We start from the raw sequence: 23,059 nt of genomic DNA, 5'->3' as shown, positions 1-23,059 counted from the left end.
TCACCTATAGTATAAGAGCCGGGTGTGATGATACATGCCTGTAATGCCAGCACTCAGGGAGGCAGGCCAACCTGGCCTCAAAAAAACCAAAACAAACAAACAAACAAAAAAGGAATAACTTCCAACTTGGATTTTATGTGTCACTCTCCTTGCCATGTTACCTGGCAAGTTAGTTAGAAATAGGGAATGCAAGGGGTAAATTTCATTTAAATGGTATCACTGTATTTTTTATCATCCAAATTAAGAGAAAAAGATTGGTTAGTATTTATTAGTATGATAGGGGAAGTTATTAGAGCCTTGGGTTCATGCAGACTCAGAATGCCATTTTAGTGTCGAGGCATTGGGAATTCACATGTGTGGGGTAAGCCTTGTTCAGTGTTTCAGCCCAGACTTTATAGGGAGAGTAGCAAGAGGCTCTGTCTGCAGAAGCTCCACGCCGCTCAGGCTGTGCCAGTCACGGTCCGTCCGTGAACCTGGGCTTCTAGCTTCACCAGAGTTTAGAGACATCACAGCTGTTTGCTTCCTAGTGCAGAGAGCTGTTGTCCTGTTTCTTTTCTTTCTTTCTTTCTTTCTTTCTTTCTTTCTTTCTTTCTCTTTCTTTCTTTATTTTATTTTGACTCTTAGGAACACCTTTTCTAAAACTTGGAAAAAATTTCTACTGTTTATCAAAAAATTTGTCTGCATGCATTTAAGATCCTGAAGTCCCATTAGTCGGCCCTAAGTGTTCTGTCCGCATTTATTCAATTTATTATGCCGCTTAGAGCTGTGAGGCGGAAATAGGAACAGTGTTTTTCAGCATGCGTCTTCTAAGGGTTTCATCTTTTTAAAAACCTGCAGCTATTAGGAGAATTTAACATAAACTCTTCATGTTTTGTGAAAATCCCGGCACCCACCCAAGAGAAGATGGAGAAAAGTCAGGCCTCTTACGTTACCATGGACTAGAAATAGAGACAGCTTACTGAGCAAGGGAAGGGCACGCCGAGGGTGGAAGGGGCTAATGAGCCGAGGGAAGAATCAATAAATTTAATCATTCTTCTGTACAGCCACTTTCACTCTTCAGAAGTAGTTTTGAAGCCACTGCTACAAGGTGTGAGCTTAGAGGCCAGGGCAGTAATCTGGATGAAAACCAGATTGGAGCAAGCTAATAGTTTTCTACAGTAAAAGCAAAGCGAAACAACAGAACTACAACACACTTTATTGTGTTTAATGACAAAATATTTTTCACTGTCTAGCATTAGCCTATCTCTTCTTGGTAACAGCCACATTTTGGAGGTGAAAAGGAATTACCGGAGCATAAAGAAAGGCAGGCCTATAATTTGGGAGATATATTAGCAGCTTTATGCCACAAATTTCCAAGGTATTGTTTTTATCCAGATTTCGCTGTGAAATATTAGTGTATTTGGTCAGCACAGGCTAGGTCTTGCTTCAGTCACTATCCCCAGCCTTAGGAACGTAAGTTTGTCTCTGCTCCATGCTCATGACAGCAATGAAACGTGTGGTCAGAAATGTCATTTTCTGTCACAATTGATCCCAACCATTGGGAGACAGAAAAGGCAGTCGGCCTTGTGCTTGGAAGGAGAGAGAGCTAAGCTTGTCTTGCAGTCTTTGAACCACTGTGTCTCTACTGTTTGTTTTGTTTTGTTTGTTGACTCAGGGTTTGTCTTCGTAGGCCTGGCTGTCCTGGAACTCAGATCTTTCTGCCTCTGACTCCTGAGTGCTGGCATTAAACGTGTGTGCCTCCACTGCCTGGCCTTCCCTACTAATTTAAGTCATCCTTAACTTTTAAAGACATTAATGAATTTATCGCTTTGTTTTGGTATACCAAAGAAAAGAGAGTGTTTATTCCTGTATTTATTAGTATAGGTAAATTATTGAGCATATTAACAGTCTTGTGTAAATTTATTTTAGGGCTCAGCTGATCCTCTGAATAGTGCTTTCCATCTGACCTATAACATGGTTCTGAACTTACTGCGAGTAGAAGAAATCAATCCCGAGTACATGCTGGAGAAATCCTTCTACCAGTTTCAGCACTACAGAGCAATCCCAGGAGTAGTGGAGAGTAAGTAAAAACGCCACAAAGTGAATGCCTTATTGGTTGTTTTGATTAGTTTTTTATTTTTTTATTTTTCTAATAAAGCAAATCTTGACAATTAAGGAAATTAAGTTCAAAAAATTAGAACTGTAGTCTGGTCTTTATAGAACAGAACATTTAAAATAAATGTAGACAATTCTGACAGTACTTTTTTCTAGTTGGATCAACCACAGTGTAATGTATAATTTTTAAAAATACATTTCATTCAAAATCCATGTCCTTGAATAATCATGCAACAAAAAGCTCAATATAAAACTTGATGTGTGAAATGACTATTCGTCTTGATGTCTTTCAAGAAGAGGGCTGTAAAAAGCTAGGGGGTGGCTCAGCCAGGAAAGCCCTTGCTGCACATGCATGGGGACTGGGGTTCGGATCCTAGCATGCATGTTTTGAACTAAGTGTGGTGTCACGTTACTAGGCTCTGTGACTGTAACTCTAGTACTGATGGAATAAGAGGCAGGTGGGTCTCTAATGTACATCTCCCAGCCAGTCTATCTAATTGGTGAGCAATACTCACTAAAAATCCATGTCTTAAAAAATAAAGTGGAGAGTGATAGAAGAAGACACATCGACCTCTGACTTTGAAATGCATGCACACATTTGCATGACCCCCAGCCCCACACGGTAGGCACACACACAAAAAGAATGCTATGGCCTTGCGGATCATTAAGAAAACACAGTGCTTTAATTAGGTTTGAATTGAACAGTATCCAAATAATCTAATTCTTAATATTCAGAGACAGCTGTACAACCACAGCTGTATGTATGTAGGTATGTAGGTATGTATATATAGAGGCTGGAGTTTGGCAGTGAGCGTCTTACTCTGTGTTCTTTCTTGTTTTCTGGTGCTGCATGTGTTTGTACATACGTGTGTATGTGGAGGGTAGAGATGTGACATCAGGTATCCTCCTCTTAGCAGTCTTTGATTTATTCCTTTGAGACAGGGTCTTTCACTGACCCTGGAACATCCTGGCAGCCACCATGTTCTTGTGATCTTCCTGTGTCCCTCCCGTATCACTAGGTCACAGGCATGAGTGGCCACGCCTAGTTCTTAATGTGGAGACTAGATCCAGACTCAGGCCAGCAAGCTTGTGGAGCACGTGTCCTTGTTCACTGAGCTAGCGCTTTAGCCCTCCACTGTCCTTCCTCCCTCCCTCCCTCCCTCCCTCCCTTCCTCCTCATTACTTTATTTTGCTGGTAGGCTACCCGTGTCTTGTCATACATCTGGAGGTCAGAGAACAAGTTGCAGGAGTCAGTTTCCACACCCACCACGGGATCCATCATGCAGGGACTTGAAGTTGGGTGCATGAGAATACATGGCACACACCTTCATCTGCTAGGCTGTCTGTTTAGGCTAACATGGCCCATCAACAAACCCCATCTGCCTCCACCTGTGAACCCAGGCTTACAGAAGTGCCTGCCATGGGAACCAGATGTTTACACTGAGATCCTCATGCTCACACAACAAGCACTGAGCCCCTGGACCATCTCTCCACCCCCTTCTATAAACTCTTGGGTTTTTTCTGATAATTTACGTCTATTAATGTGTGCTATTACAGACAGCATTCTATTTGTTGGTGAATTAAATTCCGTTTCTGTAAGTACTGAAGTGAAGTGGCTCACTTAAAAGTGACCAGGAATACAGAAGACCAGCTGTCATGGGGAATAGTCTGTGCAGAGGCTGAAGATAATAAAATGAATCATACAGTTGCAGCACCCTTTCTGGTTACTGTGTTTTACTGTCATATGCTGTTTCAATTAGTCTCTATGAAAGATTTGTGGGTTGTGTTTTTTTTTTTGTTTTTTGTTTTTGGCTCATTTTTAAATTTTATTTGTGGGGTTTTTTTCTTTAATTGGTAAAAATATGAAGCATACAAGTTAAATAGAAGGAATTCAATATAAATCCAAAGGGAAAGAAAGCTGGGCAGTGGTGGTGCAGGTCTTTAGTTCCAGCACTCAGGCGGCAGAAGCAGGAGTCTGAGGCCAACCTGCTCCACAGAGTGAGCTCCAGGACAGCCAGGGCTACCCAGTGAAACAAACCCTGTCTTGAGATACCAAAAAAGAAAGGAAAGAAGAGTCCACAGGAAACTCATACACCTATTGTGTATGGGCTTTGAACAAAGTAACTGAAGAGTGAAGTTGAGACCTTCACATTATGAACAAAAATGAACTCAAAAGTTATAAAAGCCGAAAATAGAAAACTCAGACAGCATAGGCACAGGTCTCTTTAAGTTTGAATTTGCCAATGATTTCTTAGTATAATACCAAAAATACAAACAAATGCAAACATGAATAAATTAGATTTTAACAAAAGTAAAAACTTGTTCTTCAAACTATAGAGAAGGTAGAAGGATGCAGCTTAATGCAGGAGTGATGTTCTAGCACATGCAAGGCCCTGGGGTCATCCCCAGGTTCTTCAAAACAAGCAAATAAGTTAATGATAAACATACACAAAAGGTCAAAAGTATACCAGTAAGACGCTGAGTATCATTGCTAAGAAATACAATTCAGAAACACTTCACATACTCACTGGATCAGTAATTTTTTTTTTCTTTACAAAAGTAAACAACAAAATGGTATGTTACTGTAGAAAATTGTTTAAAAGTTCTTAGGTTTAATGGAGAATTACCACATGGCCCAACATCTCCACTCATGGCTGTGTTAAAACATATTCAAAGAAAGGCTTTTCATCAATATTTGTAATAGCACCATGGCCAAATAGCTAAAGAGTAAAAGTGGGGCACACACTTATCAACCATAAATGTATATGTTTACACAGAGTTGCAGCGCTGTATAGTGGTGACAGATTTTCTGTGATGTGTATTTTGCCATAGCAAGAATAGTTAGCACGGGTTGAAAGCATAATGGAATGCTGGGGGAAGGGAGTTTAGCACTAGACAGAGGTCAGAGCAGGAAAGAAAACCATCAGCAGGGGGTCAGCACAGAGGATGATGGCTGTAGGAGGACAGAAAGTGACCCTAGATGAAGGGAGGTGAGACACATTCCTTCACATCACGTCATCTCAGTAACTGGCTTTGTTCTGTAGACTTGTAGTAGAAAATAGTCTCGGGTGCGTTTATGTGAGGTATATAGTTGTTTGGTGATAGCATTGTGACCTGTGCTTTATTTATAGAGGTAAAGAACTCAGAAGAGCAGTATAATAAGATAGTAATTCCCAATGAAGAAAACGTGGTCATCTATTACAAGATTAGACAGCAACTTGCCAAGCTGGGGAAAGAGATTGAAGAATATATTCATAAGCCAAAATACTGCTTACCGTTTCTACAGCCAGGTCGTTTGGTGAAGGTATGCCATAGTTTCTGTATACAATATTTCTATATTGCGATATCCTAAAATAACTTGATTAGAGGCTTGTTTACAGTGGTAAGATGCTTCCTGCTGTAGGAGGAGGTGAAGATCACCATTCCACGCCTCACACTGCTGATTCAGGGCTTACGTGAAGGCTTTGTCGTCAGCACTTTTCAGTTTCTAATTAGAAGATGCTGTCTAAAAACGAGCCATTTTTAAGTTTTAAACCGTTAGATATAAAATATTTTATATTCTCAAAACAAATAGTGTCTGTTTGGCATTTGTTTGCCAGAGGAGAGACTGTTGTTGTGGCAGTTGCGGGGCAGTGAGGTCCAGTGCTGAGTGCTTTTTGTCTTACTGTAAAATTAATACCTTGTGCTCTTTTAGATGAATCAGGAAAAGTTAAGTCTTATTAGCCTGTGACGCAATCTAGAAGGCTACAGTTACACTTTGGATATAAACACTATTTTTGTTTGCTTGTTTTATTTTCAGGTGAAAAATGAAGGAGACGATTTTGGCTGGGGTGTAGTAGTGAATTTCTCAAAAAAGTCAAATGTTAAGGTAAGCTGCCGCCCTTGAAGAGACACTGGCATTTTCTTACAACATAGTCTATTTACATGAGCTTACGTTTATCCTCTTCAAGTACATCGAATGTTTTGTTTCTTTTTCTTTGAGTGTTGGAAAAAATCAGCTTCTGATGTTTGGATTTAGGAATATGTTAGAAATATGTAGAAAATTAAAGGAGCTAATCATTTATTAAAGTTCTCTTACAGTGGAGCAATGAATAAAGCTAATTTTGGCTGTTATTTATATCAGTAATTTGGAATGATTACTGTGTGAAATAATCTTGTTAATTTATTAGAAGAGTGGCTGTTCTTGAAATTAAGTCAGCGTGTACCTACTATCATCATTATCACCATCATTATTATTTTTTAGTTGCAGTAGACACTGCTTGTTAGGTTAGTAATCTCAAGCTAAGATATTCTGTGTCTCCACACCTGTTTTTTAATCTTTAAAATGATTGGTTAACTTCTCTGTCCCAGCTAAGTATAGGGTTATTAAGATTTAAACTTTGAATTTAGACTCAACAAGATAGGAAAGATGTTTACTTCAAGTTTGCCAAATATAAATGGCCAAATCACTGTGAATATAACATTTATATAATTCCTAATGGGTCTCATGGTTCTTCCTGCTGTATGTAGTTTATTTTACTCATATGTAATAATATAAATGTATATGTTAAAATTTTTTCAAAAAAATTTAAATTTTGGAATTAAATTGGCCTTGACATACATGCACTTTGTAGTGTTGAAGCTATTTGTTGTAGAAAAATAGATCTTTGGTTTGTGGTAAATAATCTTTCTTTTGGATCATAACTAAGATTAACCACCCCCCCCTACTTAGTAAATTATCTTTATTAGCAGTCATTAATTTGTAGGACTACTTTTGAAGTAAACTCATCCCATTTTCCAGTCTATTATATTTTCAATGATAACGCATACAAAATCCTGTGCTCCTTTGCTTGGATGGCAGAAGGATGGTCAAGCAGTGAAGGACAGCACTCAATGTGATGCCAGCTGGGCAAGGAGAAAACAGTTTTTTCCAGTGGAGCGTCACTGAGTATATCACCTACTCCAGGGCTAACCCATGCCCAGGAGCAATTGGCTAACACAAAACCCAAACAGTCAAGATTAGATGTGAGGACGTTAACGTGGCCTTATTTTAGAGAATGTAAGAGAAATACAATACATTCTCAAATGATATGAAGTCATTGGTACTGTTTATATACTGAGCATTAGTCTATTTTGCGTTTTGCTTAGTATGGGTCAAAGTAAATTTGTTTTATGATACTGCTGATGTTACTGCTTTTCTAGTTTCGGTTTAATTTTATTGCACACCACTCATTAGAAACTTGGAAGCAGTACTGGATGTCACAGGTGATCGTGGTCATGATGTTAAGTTAGAATTAATAAACACCGGTGCTTTGCCATTGACTGACTAGACCGCTCTGAAGGATACAGAGACAACCTTTTATGCAGTAAACGTTTACTGAGCTGCATGTGCAGTGAGATGTTATTTCCTCAGATGAGGGGATGAAGTGAGAGCCGTTCTCAAGCCTTCCTAGTTCTCTCTGACCTCTCGCTGGCTGGTGCTATTCTAGCTAGCCCAGACTGCTCTCCAAGCTGACTGTTTCATACTGGCTTCTCTTGGCTTCCGACTGAATTGCCTGCCTGGCCTCAAACTAATTCTGGCAGTATGTTTTTAATCTGGCACCTTCTCATTCTCTGGCTCATTCTGTCTTCACTTGTGTCTAGCTTATTCTCTCTGTGACCTGTCTCTGTAAAACTGTCCTGGTAAAAAAGCTCTTAGTAAAAAAATAAAACAAAACAAAAACCTCTCTTCTCTCTCTCTGTTGCTCTTAAGTCACCTCTCTTCTCTGTGCTGTTCTTGTGAGAGTTGGGTGCATCTTACCGGATTCATTCTGTCAAATCTCTGATTTGTCACTTTGCCCTTCAAATTAGAAGTCACGTTCATATCTGGCTGCTTCCCTCTGTTAACTAGCCTTGCTTTCATTGTTGGGGATTAAAGGTGTGTACAAAGAGTGTGTCTTCCTCCAGCCAATCTTGCTGTAATCTAGGGCGTGTCTGCATTCCAGCTGGATCACACAGGCCTAGGTCTTTGGATGTCCTCGCCAGAGCAGCCACAGCCATGTTGCTGGATTAAAATTTCTCCACGTGCAGCTGTGTTAATGTACTTTGCTTTAACCTGCCCTTTTAGCCGAATTCTGGGGAACTGGATCCCTTGTATGTGGTGGAGGTGCTCCTGCGCTGTAGCAAGGAGAGCCTGAAAAACTCAGCTACAGAGGCCGCAAAGCCAGCAAAGCCTGATGAGAAAGGAGAGATGCAGGTTTGTGCTTCACTTTTCATCCTCAGATCGCTTTTAATTACTGTCACTTTAACGTGCTCATAATGAAAATACAGCTGTGCTTTCTAAATTAGAAGGTTCAAGGTATTTTACCACCACAAAATCATTCAAGTGTCATAGAGTGATTGTAAGAGCTGATTTTGCAATTTTGTTGTTTGTTTTTGTTGACTCGAGACAAGTTTTCTCTATGTAGCCCTGGCTGTCTTGGACTCTCACTTTGTAGACCAGGCTGGTCTTGAACTCAGAGATCCTCCTGATTTTGCAGTTTTGATTTATCCTTGCTACTTATTTTATTCCCATGGAAATAGTGATTGGAGTTTTGAGATGTGAAAATATATTATAATAAGCTTTCTTCAAGTTATGTAATTTAGATATGCTTTCAATTAAATGTAAAACATTTGAAAACTAATAAGAAAAAGATACAAAAGAGCAATTGAGATAAAGAAGATTTGACTTCCCATATGAAACACTCATTGTGTGTGTGTGTGTGTGTGTGTGTGTGTGTGTGTTTCAGTGTTTTTTCTTCTAGCACTGAGGCTTGCTCTTAAGGTCTGCACAGTGCATGCTAGGCACATGTTCTACCACTGAGCTGCATACATTCCTTAAACTATTTGAATGGCTTCCATTTTTATATTGATATAAATAAAATAATTAACAGTAAAATCATATTGCAGAGATTCCAAGTGTCTGCAGCACTAGAATTGTCTTTTTTGTAAGTAATACAGCATATTGACTAGGTTTTTAGGAAATACTTGCTATAGTAAACTTGGTCTTTAAAAAGTAAAATGTGCCACTCTGTCTTTGGATCAGTAAATCATTTCAGAGTGTGGAATTCTCAGTGTCCAAGACAATTTAATATTAAATGTTTCTAAATGATTTATATCTATAATTCTGAATACTGCCTACCTTTTTTTAAAAAAGGACTTTATTGAGGGCAGCAGGATTCAAACAATATAAAACTCACAAGCTTCTCTGACACTGAATTAACTTTTTTCTCTCTGCTTATTGCTTGGGGTTGAATGTTATTTGCACATTCCCTAGGGTCCTGATCTGCTCACACGAAGCAGTGGGGCAGATTCCTCAGGTGACACTGGGACGACAGGCACCAGGGCGGGAGCAGCAGTGATTCCCCAGGTGACACTGGGACGACAGGCACCAGGGCGGGAGCAGCAGTGATTCCCCAGGTGACACTGGGACGACAGGCACCAGGGCGGGAGCAGCAGTGATTCCCCAGGTGACACTGGGAGGACAGGCACCAGGGCGGGAGCAGCAGTGATTCCCCAGGTGACACTGGGACGACAGGCACCAGGGCGGGAGCAGCAGTGATTCCCCAGGTGACACTGGGAGGACAGGCACCAGGGCGGGAGCAGCAATGATTCCCCAGGTGACACTGGGACGACAGGCACCAGGGCGGGAGCAGCAGTGATTCCCCAGGTGACACTGGGAGGACAGGCACCAGGGCGGGAGCAGCAGTGATTCCCCAGGTGACACTGGGACGACAGGCACCAGGGTGGGAGCAGCAGTGATTCCCCAGGTGACACTGGGAGGACAGGCACCAGGGCGGGAGCAGCAATGATTCCCCAGGTGACACTGGGACGACAGGCACCAGGGCGGGAGCAGCAGTGATTCCTCAGGTGACACTGGGAGGACAGGCACCAGGGCGGGAGCAGCAGTGATTCCTCAGGTGACACTGGGAGGACAGGCACCAGGGCGGGAGCAGCAATGATTCCCCAGGTGACACTGGGAGGACAGGCACCAGGGCGGGAGCAGCAATGATTCCCCAGGTGACACTGGGACGACAGGCACCAGGGCGGGAGCAGCAGTGATTCCCCAGGTGACACTGGGACGACAGGCACCAGGGCGGGAGCGTCAGTGATTCCCCAGGTGACACTGGGACGACAGGCACCAGGGCGGGAGCGTCAGTGATTCCCCAGGTGACACTGGGAGGACAGGCACCAGGGCGGGAGCAGCAGTGATTCCCCAGGTGACACTGGGAGGACAGGCACCAGGGCGGGAGCAGCAGTGATTCCCCAGGTGACACTGGGAGGACAGGCACCAGGGCGGGAGCAGCAGTGATTCCCCAGGTGACACTGGGAGGACAGACACCAGGGCGGGAGCAGCAGTGATTCCCCAGGTGACACTGGGAGGACAGGCACCAGGGCGGGAGCAGCAGTGATTCCCCAGGTGACACTGGGAGGACAGGCACCAGGGCGGGAGCAGCAGTGATTCCCCAGGTGACACTGGGAGGACAGGCACCAGGGCGGGAGCAGCAGTGATTCCCCAGGTGACACTGGGAGGACAGGCACCAGGGCGGGAGCAGCAATGATTCCCCAGGTGACACTGGGAGGACAGGCACCAGGGCGGGAGCAGCAGTGATTCCCCAGGTGACACTGGGAGGACAGGCACCAGGGCGGGAGCAGCAGTGATTCCCCAGGTGACACTGGGAGGACAGGCACCAGGGCGGGAGCAGCAGTGATTCCTCAGGTGACACTGGGAGGACAGGCACCAGGGCGGGAGCAGCAGTGATTCCTCAGGTGACACTGGGAGGACAGGCACCAGGGCGGGAGCAGCAGTGATTCCTCAGGTGACACTGGGAGGACAGGCACCAGGGCGGGAGCAGCAGTGATTCCCCAGGTGACACTGGGACGACAGGCACCAGGGCGGGAGCAGCAGTGATTCCCCAGGTGACACTGGGACGACAGGCACCAGGGCGGGAGCGTCAGTGATTCCCCAGGTGACACTGGGACGACAGGCACCAGGGCGGGAGCGTCAGTGATTCCCCAGGTGACACTGGGAGGACAGGCACCAGGGCGGGAGCAGCAGTGATTCCCCAGGTGACACTGGGAGGACAGGCACCAGGGCGGGAGCAGCAGTGATTCCCCAGGTGACACTGGGAGGACAGGCACCAGGGCGGGAGCAGCAGTGATTCCCCAGGTGACACTGGGAGGACAGGCACCAGGGCGGGAGCGTCAGTGATTCCCCAGGTGACACTGGGAGGACAGGCACCAGGGCGGGAGCAGCAGTGATTTCCCAGGTGACACTGGGAGGACAGGCACCAGGGCGGGAGCAGCAGTGATTCCCCAGGTGACACTGGGAGGACAGGCACCAGGGCGGGAGCAGCAGTGATTCCCCAGGTGACACTGGGAGGACAGGCACCACGGCGGGAGCAGCAATGATTCCCCAGGTGACACTGGGAGGACAGGCACCAGGGCGGGAGCGTCAGTGATTCCCCAGGTGACACTGGGAGGACAGGCACCAGGGCGGGAGCGTCAGTGATTCCCCAGGTGACACTGGGAGGACAGGCACCAGGGCGGGAGCAGCAGTGATTCCCCAGGTGACACTGGGAGGACAGGCACCAGGGTGGGAGCAGCAGTGATTCCCCAGGTGACACTGGGAGGACAGGCACCACGGCAGGAGCGGCAGTGATTCCCCAGGTGACACTGGGAGGACAGGCACCAGGGCGGGAGCGGCAATGATTCCTCAGGTGACACTGGGAGGACAGGCACCAGGGCGGGAGCGTCAGTGATTCCCCAGGTGACACTGGGAGGACAGGCACCAGGGCGGGAGCAGCAGTGATTCCCCAGGTGACACTGGGAGGACAGGCACCAGGGTGGGAGCAGCAGTGATTCCCCAGGTGACACTGGGAGGACAGGCACCACGGCAGGAGCGGCAGTGATTCCCCAGGTGACACTGGGAGGACAGGCACCAGGGCGGGAGCGGCAGTGATTCCCCAGGTGACACTGGGAGGACAGGCACCAGGGCGGGAGCAGCAGTGATTCCCCAGGTGACACTGGGAGGACAGGCACCACGGCGGGAGCGTCAGTGATTCCCCAGGTGACACTGGGAGGACAGGCACCACGGCAGGAGCGGCAGTGATTCCCCAGGTGACACTGGGAGGACAGGCACCAGGGCGGGAGCGTCAGTGATTCCCCAGGTGACACTGGGAGGACAGGCACCAGGGCGGGAGCGTCAGTGATTCCCCAGGTGACACTGGGAGGACAGGCACCAGGGCGGGAGCAGCAGTGATTCCCCAGGTGACACTGGGAGGACAGGCACCACGGCGGGAGCGTCAGTGATTCCCCAGGTGACACTGGGAGGACAGGCACCACGGCAGGAGCGGCAGTGATTCCCCAGGTGACACTGGGAGGACAGGCACCAGGGCGGGAGCGGCAGTGATTCCCCAGGTGACACTGGGAGGACAGGCACCAGGGCGGGAGCGGCAGTGCTCCACATTGGGTGTGATGATGAGCCCGCCACTAGTGATGAAAAGCTCAGGAAGCACACTTTGCCATCTCAGTGCTGGTCCAGGTCCTTCATTATTTTGTCCACAGCCAGAAGGACCTTTTGATTTTCCAAAAACCCAGGGAACTCCCTTTCCATGAGCAATTTCAGGTCCTCATTTGTAAGGAGTCTTTGTCCCTGCAAATCTGCTAAATGTGGGCGTCATGGCTTCCATGGCATGCTCCATTTGAGAAGGCATTTTGAAGAACCTGTTGAAGCCTGGGCCCAGGCACAGCAGTCCTTAAAAGAGCTGGGAATCAACCTCTGATCTTCAGTATTATAGTTAGTTCTCCAGAATTCTACCAATAAAAGACACTGTCATATTTTGCCCCAGCATTTACTGTACCCGCTGAGAACCTAACGTAAAAGGCTGGACCTCCTACTTTGGTGTACATGCACTGCACATGACGGAACTTAGAGCTGCTGCACCTGGGAATAGCAGGCATGGCTGTCACCTGCAGCCTCCCCGTGTCTCATGGAGGACAGCAGGCATGGCTGTCGCCTGCAGCCTCCCAGTCTCTCATGGAGGACAGCAGGCATGGCTCTATTACTAGATGTGGGAAGCATTCATTAAACCTCATGCAAACTAAAGTCTTTCCTCTGCTTCTAATAGTGCTTTGAAAATTCATTTATTTATTTAAATGTATTCTGTCCTGGTGTAGAAGGATGCTGAGATGAGTGGGAGTGTGGAGTCAGGGTGAGACACGGTGGAGGTGAATACTTCGACGGCTGACTGTATCACCTTCCCTAGGACAAGGGGCCTCTCTGCTGACAGATACAAGGGGAAAGTCCTAAATTAGCTGTTTGTCATAGAATCTATCCAAAGTACGTTACATAATTAAGACACGACCTGTGTAATTCTGTGTAACTTAACTTTAACAGTCTGTTCCCCAGAGTTAGTGAAAACTGAGGCAGTTTAAAGTGTGTGTGTGTGTGTGTGTGTGTGTGTGTGTGTGTGTGTGTGTGTGTGTCTCCCCTGTCTGAAGTATGTTTGCGTGCAGATGGAGATAACAGACACCTCAGTCACTAGCATATTTTTGAGATGGTCTCTGACTGAACATAGGGCTCACTGATGAGAAGGCCGGGGGTCCCTATCTCTGTCTCTGTGCAGCGTTTGCATGTGCTGGGAGTAGAGCTCAGGCTTATGCTTGCACACGTGGTGGCACCTGTTGATTTAATGGCTTGGATCCCTTACTCAGAAAGCTTCCTGGGTTTTTGTTTGTTTCCTTGCTTGTTTTAGAATTTTTAAAAATAATATGTACACTGTACGTGTGTGTGTGTGTGTGTGTGTGTGTGTGTGTGTGTGTGTGTGTGTGTGTGTGTGTGCGCCAGTGTAGTTACTGTGGAGCTGGAGTTACAAGAGGTTGTAAGCCACCTGATAAGACTTTTCTGCAAAAGCTGTGCATGGAACCATTTATACACTGAGCCATCCTCTGGCCTCAAAACTTCTTAATCCTTCTCCTTTAAAAAAAAGTTATTTATTTTCATTTATGTACATTGGTGTTCTGCCTGTCTGCATGTCTCTGTGTGAGGGAGTCAGGTCCCCTGGAACTGGAATTAGAGACAGCTGTGAGCTGCCATGTGGGTGTTCAGAATTGAGCTACTTTATACATAATTTAATTAGGTAGACATTGTTTTATCCACATCTTTATGATGAGGAAAAGTTAGGTAGCTTGTTCAGGGTCCTACAGCTAGATGAAGGCTGACTTCAAACCAGGTGATCTTCAGTCTCGAGTATATACCAAGCTGTCATACCGTTTCTGCTGAATAAGACAGGTGCTTCATCCGTGTCTTTTTTACTTATACAGGTCTTTATTGTCAATATGACAATAAATGGCCATAATTGTAAAAGTGGATCCGGAAAATTAGATATTGACAGATGTGAGCCTAGGAATTGTTTGACCTCACTGCAAGTGGACTTAGGCCTTAGAAACAGAACGGCATCTTTGGTGGTGGGGGAAAGTTTGTAGATGTGTGTTCCAGAAGACGGCATCTAAGGAAACAGGTTACCTTCTCTTTAAAGTGCTTTTTCATCATCTCATTCCAGGCCATCTGGAACTTAACGTCCCTTCCTGGGCGCTCTAACCTCTCTGTACAGGGGCATTCATCTGCAGTGCTGCAGTACCTTTATGTTTATAAAGTGCCAAGTACTGAGAAGACAAACCCGAATGAGCTGGGCTCTGCAGAGAAGGCCTCCGTTAGTGCCGCTCACGGGACTTAAGACTTGCAGTAGTTTTTACTTGTAGTCTCTGCTAAGATTGAGGCTTCGGTGGTAAATAGTTGAGCATTCATGCTTGTGACACACTGTTAAGTGCTGCTTCCTTTGATGGATGCAGGTTTTGGAAATATGGAATTTAATTGGTCTAATGTAACCCACGCTTTGCAGGTTGTCCCAGTTTTGGTGCATCTCCTGTCTGCCATCAGCACCGTTCGGCTTTACATCCCCAAAGACCTTCGGCCCGTGGACAACAGACAGAGTGTCTTAAAGTCCATACAGGTATGTGTGTTACTTTGGAACCTGAATCTTGTACAAACAGGATTTATCTAGCGATGACTGAAGTGCTCTCAAATATAATTCAGACAAACTATAAACCCACGAGTTTTCTTCTAAAATGAGATCTACAGGGATATCTGTTCTGAGTACAGCAGCAGTGTGTATTACTGAAGGTAGATTTTTATTTTTATTTTAAAGACACTTTATTTTCTGTAGGAAAGGTATAACTTCCAAAAATTTAATTTTACGCTAGAAATACAGAAATAAAAGGTGGCTAAAACAGTTGAGTAGCATTTATTATATACCATACTATCTCTTTAGAATTTGAGAAAACAATGGTAAGTAGATGGCTTTCATTTTAGAGTAGGAATCTTTTAAAAGATTGATTTATTCAAGGATGGTGTGAGCCACTGTGTGGCTTCTAGGGATTGAACCTGGGTCTCAGCAGCACATGTTCTCTCCATCTCTCCACCCCTTAGAGTAGAAGCTTAAGCTGTGCTCCATAGGCTTCCTAAAATTAGTGCTTCTCTTGAGAATTTTTTAAAGAAAATTATGGAGATGTAAATATTGTTCTAAGAAAACACTCCTCATACACTAATGAACTAGTCTGTTAGCAAATAAATCTTAGAAGGGAAATAAAATACAGTGCTCTAGTAAATTGTTTGATAATTTAAAATAATACCATAACTACAGACAGAAATATACTTGATTACTTTTCAGTTAGCATAAATACTGCAGTTGTCTGGTGGGGGTAAAATGATTAACTTTGTTCTATAGAAATAAGTCAGCTTGTTTTTTTCTGTTTAAACTTTAAATTGGAGTGAATTTTTTATTGACGTAAGTTGACAGCTATCAGGCTTGACTTACTTGCTGAGACATCCTGTTGTAGCCTATGCTCCTATAGTCTGATCTTCTGTGGGAGGGTCACGTAGTCTCAGCTTTGCCTGTACACATCAGGTAGACCATGGTTTCCCTCGGTCTTATCAGTCACCTGCTGCAAAGACAGGGGGAGCTGCAGAAGACCCTGCTAGAAGAATCCCTTTCCTTGAGCACTGAAGAGTCTTCTTTTGCTTCTGACTGTACATTTTTAAATTTTAAAACTAAAATTTTAGCTTGGCAGTGGTGGGCAGCACCCCTTTAATCCCAGCACTAAAGAGGTAGATCTTTGAGTCATAGACAGCCAGCGCTACACAGAGAAACCCTTGTCTTAGGGGCAGAAAATTACTACTTCTCTGTCTGTATATTTTGGCCTATAACTCAGTTTCTTAGTACATAAGGATTGGCCAAGTTCATGGTTTTATTCAAGGTGCTCAGTTTGGGGCTGTGTAGGACAAGGGACTCCTCAGCAGCAAAACTGGCTCTCTCTTCCTGTCTATGCTTGCTGGGGTAGATGGTCCAGGGCTTCTTACTCCTTGGAGGCCACGTAGGCCTTGAAGTTTCACCACTGTTGTGGCCATACATGGAAGTGGGCTGTGCAAAGTTGAGAGCAATGCCAACCCAAACCCCATCGTCATTGGTGAACAGGTGGGCAGCACTATTAAAGTGGCTCCTCGTCAACACAGAATGCCCTTTGGTGGGCCTCCAGTTTTGATGTCATCGTACTTGGCAGCTTTCTCCTGGTGGCGTGTCCAGTCCACAGTGGATACACTGCAGGCAGGGACACAGAGGCCATTCCAGCGCACTTCCCACTCAGTCCCTGGGTGGCCTTTCCCCAGCCTTCCAGAGGAGCCATCCACATTCTTGTGAAGGGCAGAGGTGGCATGGACCATGGCACGAGCCCTTCCACTGTGCTAGAGTTGTGGTGAATGACCTTGGCCAGCGGAGTGTAAGCAGTTAGTGGTGTAAGAGGCATTGCTGACAAGTGAGTTGTACTTGTGGTGGTTTATACCCATCACGAACATGTGGGCATCGGCAGAAGGGGCAGAGTGATGACAACCCTTTTAGTGGGTGGGGTCCTAGCCTACGCCACGATAGCGATGACACCAGCACACTCCACAGCATAGTTGGCACCAGCATTACCCCATCTGGGTTAGCATTTATTGCTCCTAGAAGGTGGAGGTGGCCTTCCTGACCATGACAGGTTTCCCGTTCTCAGGCCTTGCCTGTGCTGTGGAACACAGGAAGAGTTACACTGAAACATACAGACCGTGCAGTTGAGGTCAGTTAAGGGCCATTGAGAGCAACAGTACCCACTGTGCCAGAGCTGAAGGCAGCCCCAGTTGCAGCGGAGTTAAAGGCTCAAAATATGGCCAGTCCCTTCGCTGCGACCATCACTGTCCAGTCTCAGGGATGAGGCTAGCATTCCAGGAGATGAGGCTGTCTCTGAAACAGGGATGAGCAGAGAGAGCTGGTTTTTACTATCTTTGCGCTTCTTTTTCTGAGATACGGCCTCAGTGCGCTGTCCAGGTTGGTCTTAGACTCCTCGGCCCAAGTAACCTCTATGCCTATCCCAAGTAGGTAGGACAACAGATGCACACCACCACGCTCAGCCAAGGTGTAGCACTGTTTAGCATGCTTGGGTGGAGCTCAGGGCCCAGTGCATGCTGGGTAGGCCCTGATTATTCCCCCACACTGACTTCTCCTAGTGTGTAGAATAAACAGCCCATAGTGAGCTTCCCTCCACTGAACTCACAATCTTTATTGTGTAGTCGTCAGCAAAAGGAACCTTTTTAAAAGTTTGATTTCTGACTTGGTAGTGCCCTGGCTAGTAATAACCTACACCCTCAAGCCATGTAAAAATTGAATTTTCCACATAAGTGATATGAAATACAGTTACATATGGTGGGAAGATGTTACAGCAATCTAAATACCCAATAGTGGTTTTATCAGTAAGTCACGACAACAGAACTAATGGGTTATACTATACAATGCTAAATATAATAATGGATTTTAATATATCTTGTTGTTATTTAGTTGTAGTGTAGCACTTGAAAAGGAATGTTCAGGTTGTGGTAGTACATGTCTGTAATTCAGAACTCAGGAGGCTGAAGCAGGAGGATGGCAAGTTTGAACCTAACCTAACCTATGCAGCAAAGTTAGACCCTGTTTTATCCTGCCCCACTTCTCCCCAAAATGAAATTCTCAAAAGCAAATGCTGTGGGAAATTGCTCTCCAGTTTAAGTGGGAAAGGTATATGGAGAGCCGTTTTTTTATGGCCATAGGCATAGATGAGCAAACACAAAAGGAAGGAAGTAGTGTTTGATATGACCTTACTAGTGAGTTTTGTGTGTTTTATTTCAGGAAGTTCAGAAGCGTTTTCCTGATGGTGTGCCTTTGCTAGATCCTATTGATGACATGGGCATTCAAGACCAAGGACTGAAAAAAGTCATTCAGAAAGTCGAGGCTTTTGAGCACCGAATGTATTCGCATCCACTTCACAACGACCCAGATTTGGAAACTGTGTATACACTCTGTGAAAAAAAAGCACAGGTATAGCAGACGTGTTTATTTTTACTTTCTGTGTATAAGGTCTGCGTGTGTATAGTGTGTGTGGGTGTAGCAGGTGCCTGGTGCTGGGGCAGGCCAGAAGAGGGCGTTGTGTCCCCTGGAATTAGAGTCACGGTGAGTTTTGAGGAGCCCAGGAAGGCCTCATTGCCAGGTTAACTTCCCAGCTCCTGGAATCAAGTCTTTCTGTGAGTTCATTAAATGCTGCTTTTGCTGTCTGAAATGGGACTGTCTAGCTGTCTTAAATAAGTGCAAGCTCTGCAGCCTGTCAGCCATGCGAGCAAGTCAGGATCCACACAGAGATCCAGACAGCAGAGTACAGCAGAGCGTGAGAGTGGCTCGTGTGCGTGGTATTGTTAGAAGCCATATGACGGAGAGACAGTGGATTAACAGGTTCATGTCACTGTGTCATTTCATCATTCTGTTACAAAATAGTTACATGCTGGCCGCTTTTTCTGACTTAAGTTTATGTCTCTTGCAGTGTCTGCCATAGTGTTTAGTTCTGTTTACTTAGGCATCTCAGCCAAAGAAGTCCTAGGACATTCTTTTTTTCTCCGGAGAGGCCTCATAGTCATGCAAGTTTACACACAGCAATCTAGCATAGCAACAATACTGTGACAGCCCATCAGTTCACAGCAGTAGATTCTTACTAAATGCTGAATTAAACACGAGATTACTTTAAACACCTTACCTAGTAATCTTGTCTCAGTTTTGTCAGTTGTAAAATACAGATTTGATATTGTTACCTTTTGGAATGGCTTTAACATTTCAATTAGTGAATTCCTACCTGGTGCTGGGGATTGGGCTCCAGACCTTACTTAAGCAGGTGCTGCGCCTGAGCGCCACCCACCCTCACTGAGGAGTACAGCTCATTGGAGCGCTCACTAGTAACTCGAATAAACATAATTGCTCATTACCTTTATCATTTCTCCTTCATTGTCCCTTAATGTTTAATAGCATACAGTCTTCAGAATTTCAAATTCCATATTTTTAATCCCTAAATTTTTCTTCAGATTTCTGTTTTCTGAATTTAAATCCTCCATTTCAGAATATGATTGCTTTCTTATTCTTGTAGAACCATTCTCTGGCCATAGTTATAAAATATGTAATATTTACTGATTATCTGATTTTAAAATTTTATTCACTTAGACTTAAAGGCTGACTTTATTTTAGTTGTTCATTTCTATGTATTAAAGGAGCTAATTTTTAACAGGAGTATTTTGTGGTCTCCACAAGTTTAGCATTTCAGCTAGTGTTGGAGAACTTTCCAGGTGTAGCCTTCTTCTCCCGGAGCTGCATCTCCACTCCTGCAGCACACACGTAGCTGTTTTTTGGTTTTTTTTTTTAATATTTATTTATTATGCATACAGTGTTCTGACTGCATGTACATCTGCAGGCCAGAAGAGGGAATCAGATTACATTATAGATGGCTGTGAGCCACCATGTGGTTGTTGGGAATTGAACTCAGGACCCTTAGAGAAGCAGTCAGTGCCCTTAACCTCTGAGCCATCTCTCCAGCCCACATGCAGCTGTATTAATAAGCTCCTTCTATTTATTATTACACCCTCTTTACTTTTATATGCCCTAGATCGCAATAGATATCAAGTCTGCAAAGCGAGAATTGAAGAAAGCAAGAACTGTACTGCAGATGGATGAACTCAAATGTCGCAAGCGCGTGCTAAGACGGCTAGGGTTTGCTACGTCTTCTGATGTCATAGAGATGAAAGGACGGGTGGCTTGTGAAATAAGCAGGTAAAAGCAGAGCTTTAAATGGCATTCTATTGTTCACATGGACAGCACTTGTTAGGAAACAGCTGGCTTAAATATAAACATATTATCATGCTTCCATTTTAAATATAGTTTGGACCATGAGGTTGAGAAATGAGAAAACTCTCATGCATCCAAGTAATTAACAGTCATTTCTAGGTAGCCTTCTACATTTTCTGTGAAACACATTGTGTGTGTGTGTGTGTGTGTGTTGAGATTCTTTTTTTATATAATTTGTGTTTGGTTGGTTGGTTGGTTGGTTGGTTTTTCAAGACAGGGTTTCTGTGTGTAGCTTTGACTGTTCTGGACTCACTTTGTAGACCAGGCTGGCCTCGAACTCACAGCAATTTGCCTGCCTCTGCCTCCCAAGTGTTGGGATTAAAGGCGTGTGCCACCACACCCAGCCAGTTCATATTTTATCTTAGTTTATATATCATGTTGTATGTTTTTTTGTATACTTAGAAAATTTTTCTGCCTTGACACTTAACTCTTAACGACCACAGTTCATATATGTATAAGGAGGAACATAAGAGAGTGAGCAAGTCTTACTCAAGTTTGGAGGCAAGCCTAAGATGCCACAGTGGCATATTATAGGCTGCAACTTAAATTTGGAAATATAGTCAGCTGTGCTTTGCATCCACAGATTCAGCTCACTTGTAGATAGAAAATTATATTGAAAAAAGAGTAAATGCGTATGTTCAACATACGTATAGTCCTTTTCCTGGTCACTACCCTCTGCACAGTATAGTACAATTGTTTAAGTAGCATTTATATTGTCCTACATACTGTAAGTAATGCAGAGATGACTTTACCGTATGTGTGAAGATTTATTGATTATAAGTTTCTAGAGCACCCTAGGGTGTTGGTTTCCCCGCCAGTAACCTAGGACTTACTCCTCACAGAAACTAAAGGACAGCTGTATTCAGGAACGGTTTGGTCACATTTCAGGACTCCCGGCATCCCTGTGCCCCAGTGGCAATGAGATAGTCACTAAGTAAAACACTAACAGACTCCAGAAAGCGAATAGTATTTGAACAGATGGGCCAGTTTGGGCATCTTCATAGCATAACCGACTCAGAATGGTGGCTTTCTGATGACGGTTTGTAACCCAGCTTAGAGATTCTACAGCAGTACCTCTATCACAATATTTTGATTACATCTGAGTCACAAATGCCCTAGATTCAAATAGAAAACAGTCAGATTCCATTTCTTGCTAGGGAACTAGCAGCTTCCACAGAACTACCCTCACTGTGGGGGTTGTATAGCCATGTGTGATGGTTTAGCACTTGAAATGTGATTAAAGACTAGAAAACTGATTTTAAAATTGTGTACTGTTTTAATTGAAGTTGTCACACACACACACACGCACACACGCACACACACGAAGCCTATATACATAGTGCAATTGTAGAACATCATGTAGATGTTTGGCCACGCTGAGTGTTTCCTGCTTTAGAGGCTTGTCTGACTCTGTCCTCCATGTGACAGTCATAGGCTGGGGCTGTGAGCAGTGTTCTCCACAGTGCACTGTAAAAATAACTTTATTCTTCTGGCTCAGTTGTTATCTGGGAAGCTAACTGCCTCCTGCTAACCTAGGCCGAGTCCTAGAAGCTTGTAGCCTCTGTACAAGCTAACCTAGGCCTAGGAATGTTCTAGCCTTGAGACTTACCACTTGATAAGCTCAGTCTTCCTATTCTTTCCGAGCTCTGGCTGGCTGGCTGGCTCAGCTCAGCTGCTCTGGCTCCGATTCTTCTCCCAGCTGACTTACTCAATCTGGCCTGGACTTGCTCTCTCTGTCCAACCCATCTCTATTACTGTCCTGGTAACACTGCCTCTTCAGTAGCTTCCTTTCCCTCCTCTCGTGAGAGTCAGGCATATCCTGTTCTGTCGAATCTTCTCTGACTTACCACCTTTTCTGCCACTCCCTTAGACATCAGCTTCAAACTTGGGCGCTTCCCTCTACGGACTAATTTTGCCTTCATTTGGGATTAAAGGCATGAACCACCACACCTGGACCTGAGCTTTACTTTACCTGGTACTTGCTCTATACCAGGCTGACCTTGAAATCAGAGCTGTTCACCTCTGTCTCCTGTATTAAAGGCGTGTTTGTGTTCCAGCCGATCACACAGACGTAGAAGGTCTTTGGATGTGATCTCTTGCTGGAGCAGCCATGTTCTGCATTGACACTCTTCTACACTAATGATAGTTAAAGAAGTGGATTGTCAGCTAGTGTGCACTGGTGCTTTTCATCCATGTGTGTCTGCGTGGTGGTGTCAATGTGGATGCTGGGAAATGAACTCAGGTCCTCTGGAAGAGCAGTCAGTGCTCCTAACCTCTGAGCCCCCTCCGCAGCCCCAACCCTTGGCTCTTTAGTGTATGTCTGTATAAGAAGTTCTTTCGTAATTATTACATAGTTTAGAGGGTAACACAAAGAACATCCTGCCCAGGGCCAATGCTGAAGTTAGCATTAACTGATGGCACCACGGTCCTCGTATTCCAGCACTCAGGAAGCTGGGGCAGGTGAATCCCTTTCAGATCCTGCTTCAAAAACCCAAGCAATACGTATAGAATGTTTTTCTAGGGACAAAAGGAGCTGTGCTTACAGGTATGGAAGAGAAGCGGCTATGATCAGAACATTGTATGAGATTCTCAGAGAACCAATTTAAAAACAAAAGAAATTTAAGAGAATAAAAATGGAAATAAAAGATTCTTACTCATCGAGTTAATTGTTGAATGGGGAGAACTTA

General features: G+C 44.7%; 1 protein-coding gene across 1 annotated transcript in view; it reads left to right on the top strand.

The window, feature by feature from the left end:
* The window catches only part of MTREX (Mtr4 exosome RNA helicase), a 70,182-nt gene that overhangs the window by 35,372 nt on the left and 11,751 nt on the right, over positions 1-23,059 (top strand). The window contains exons 16-22 of the mRNA XM_084801025.1: positions 1,909-2,059; positions 5,226-5,398; positions 5,894-5,962; positions 8,180-8,308; positions 14,994-15,104; positions 18,342-18,530; positions 20,134-20,297. Of these exons, the coding sequence (XP_084657151.1) occupies positions 1,909-2,059; positions 5,226-5,398; positions 5,894-5,962; positions 8,180-8,308; positions 14,994-15,104; positions 18,342-18,530; positions 20,134-20,297 (986 nt within the window). The remainder of the gene's footprint in view (positions 1-1,908; positions 2,060-5,225; positions 5,399-5,893; positions 5,963-8,179; positions 8,309-14,993; positions 15,105-18,341; positions 18,531-20,133; positions 20,298-23,059) is intronic.

Source organism: Acomys minous (assembly GCF_964271855.1).
Source record: "Acomys minous genome assembly, chromosome: 11".
Classification (NCBI taxonomy): Eukaryota; Metazoa; Chordata; class Mammalia; order Rodentia; family Muridae; genus Acomys; species Acomys minous.
The sequence above is the reverse complement of the archived record's forward strand: the minus strand, read 5'-3'. Positions and strand labels throughout refer to the sequence as shown.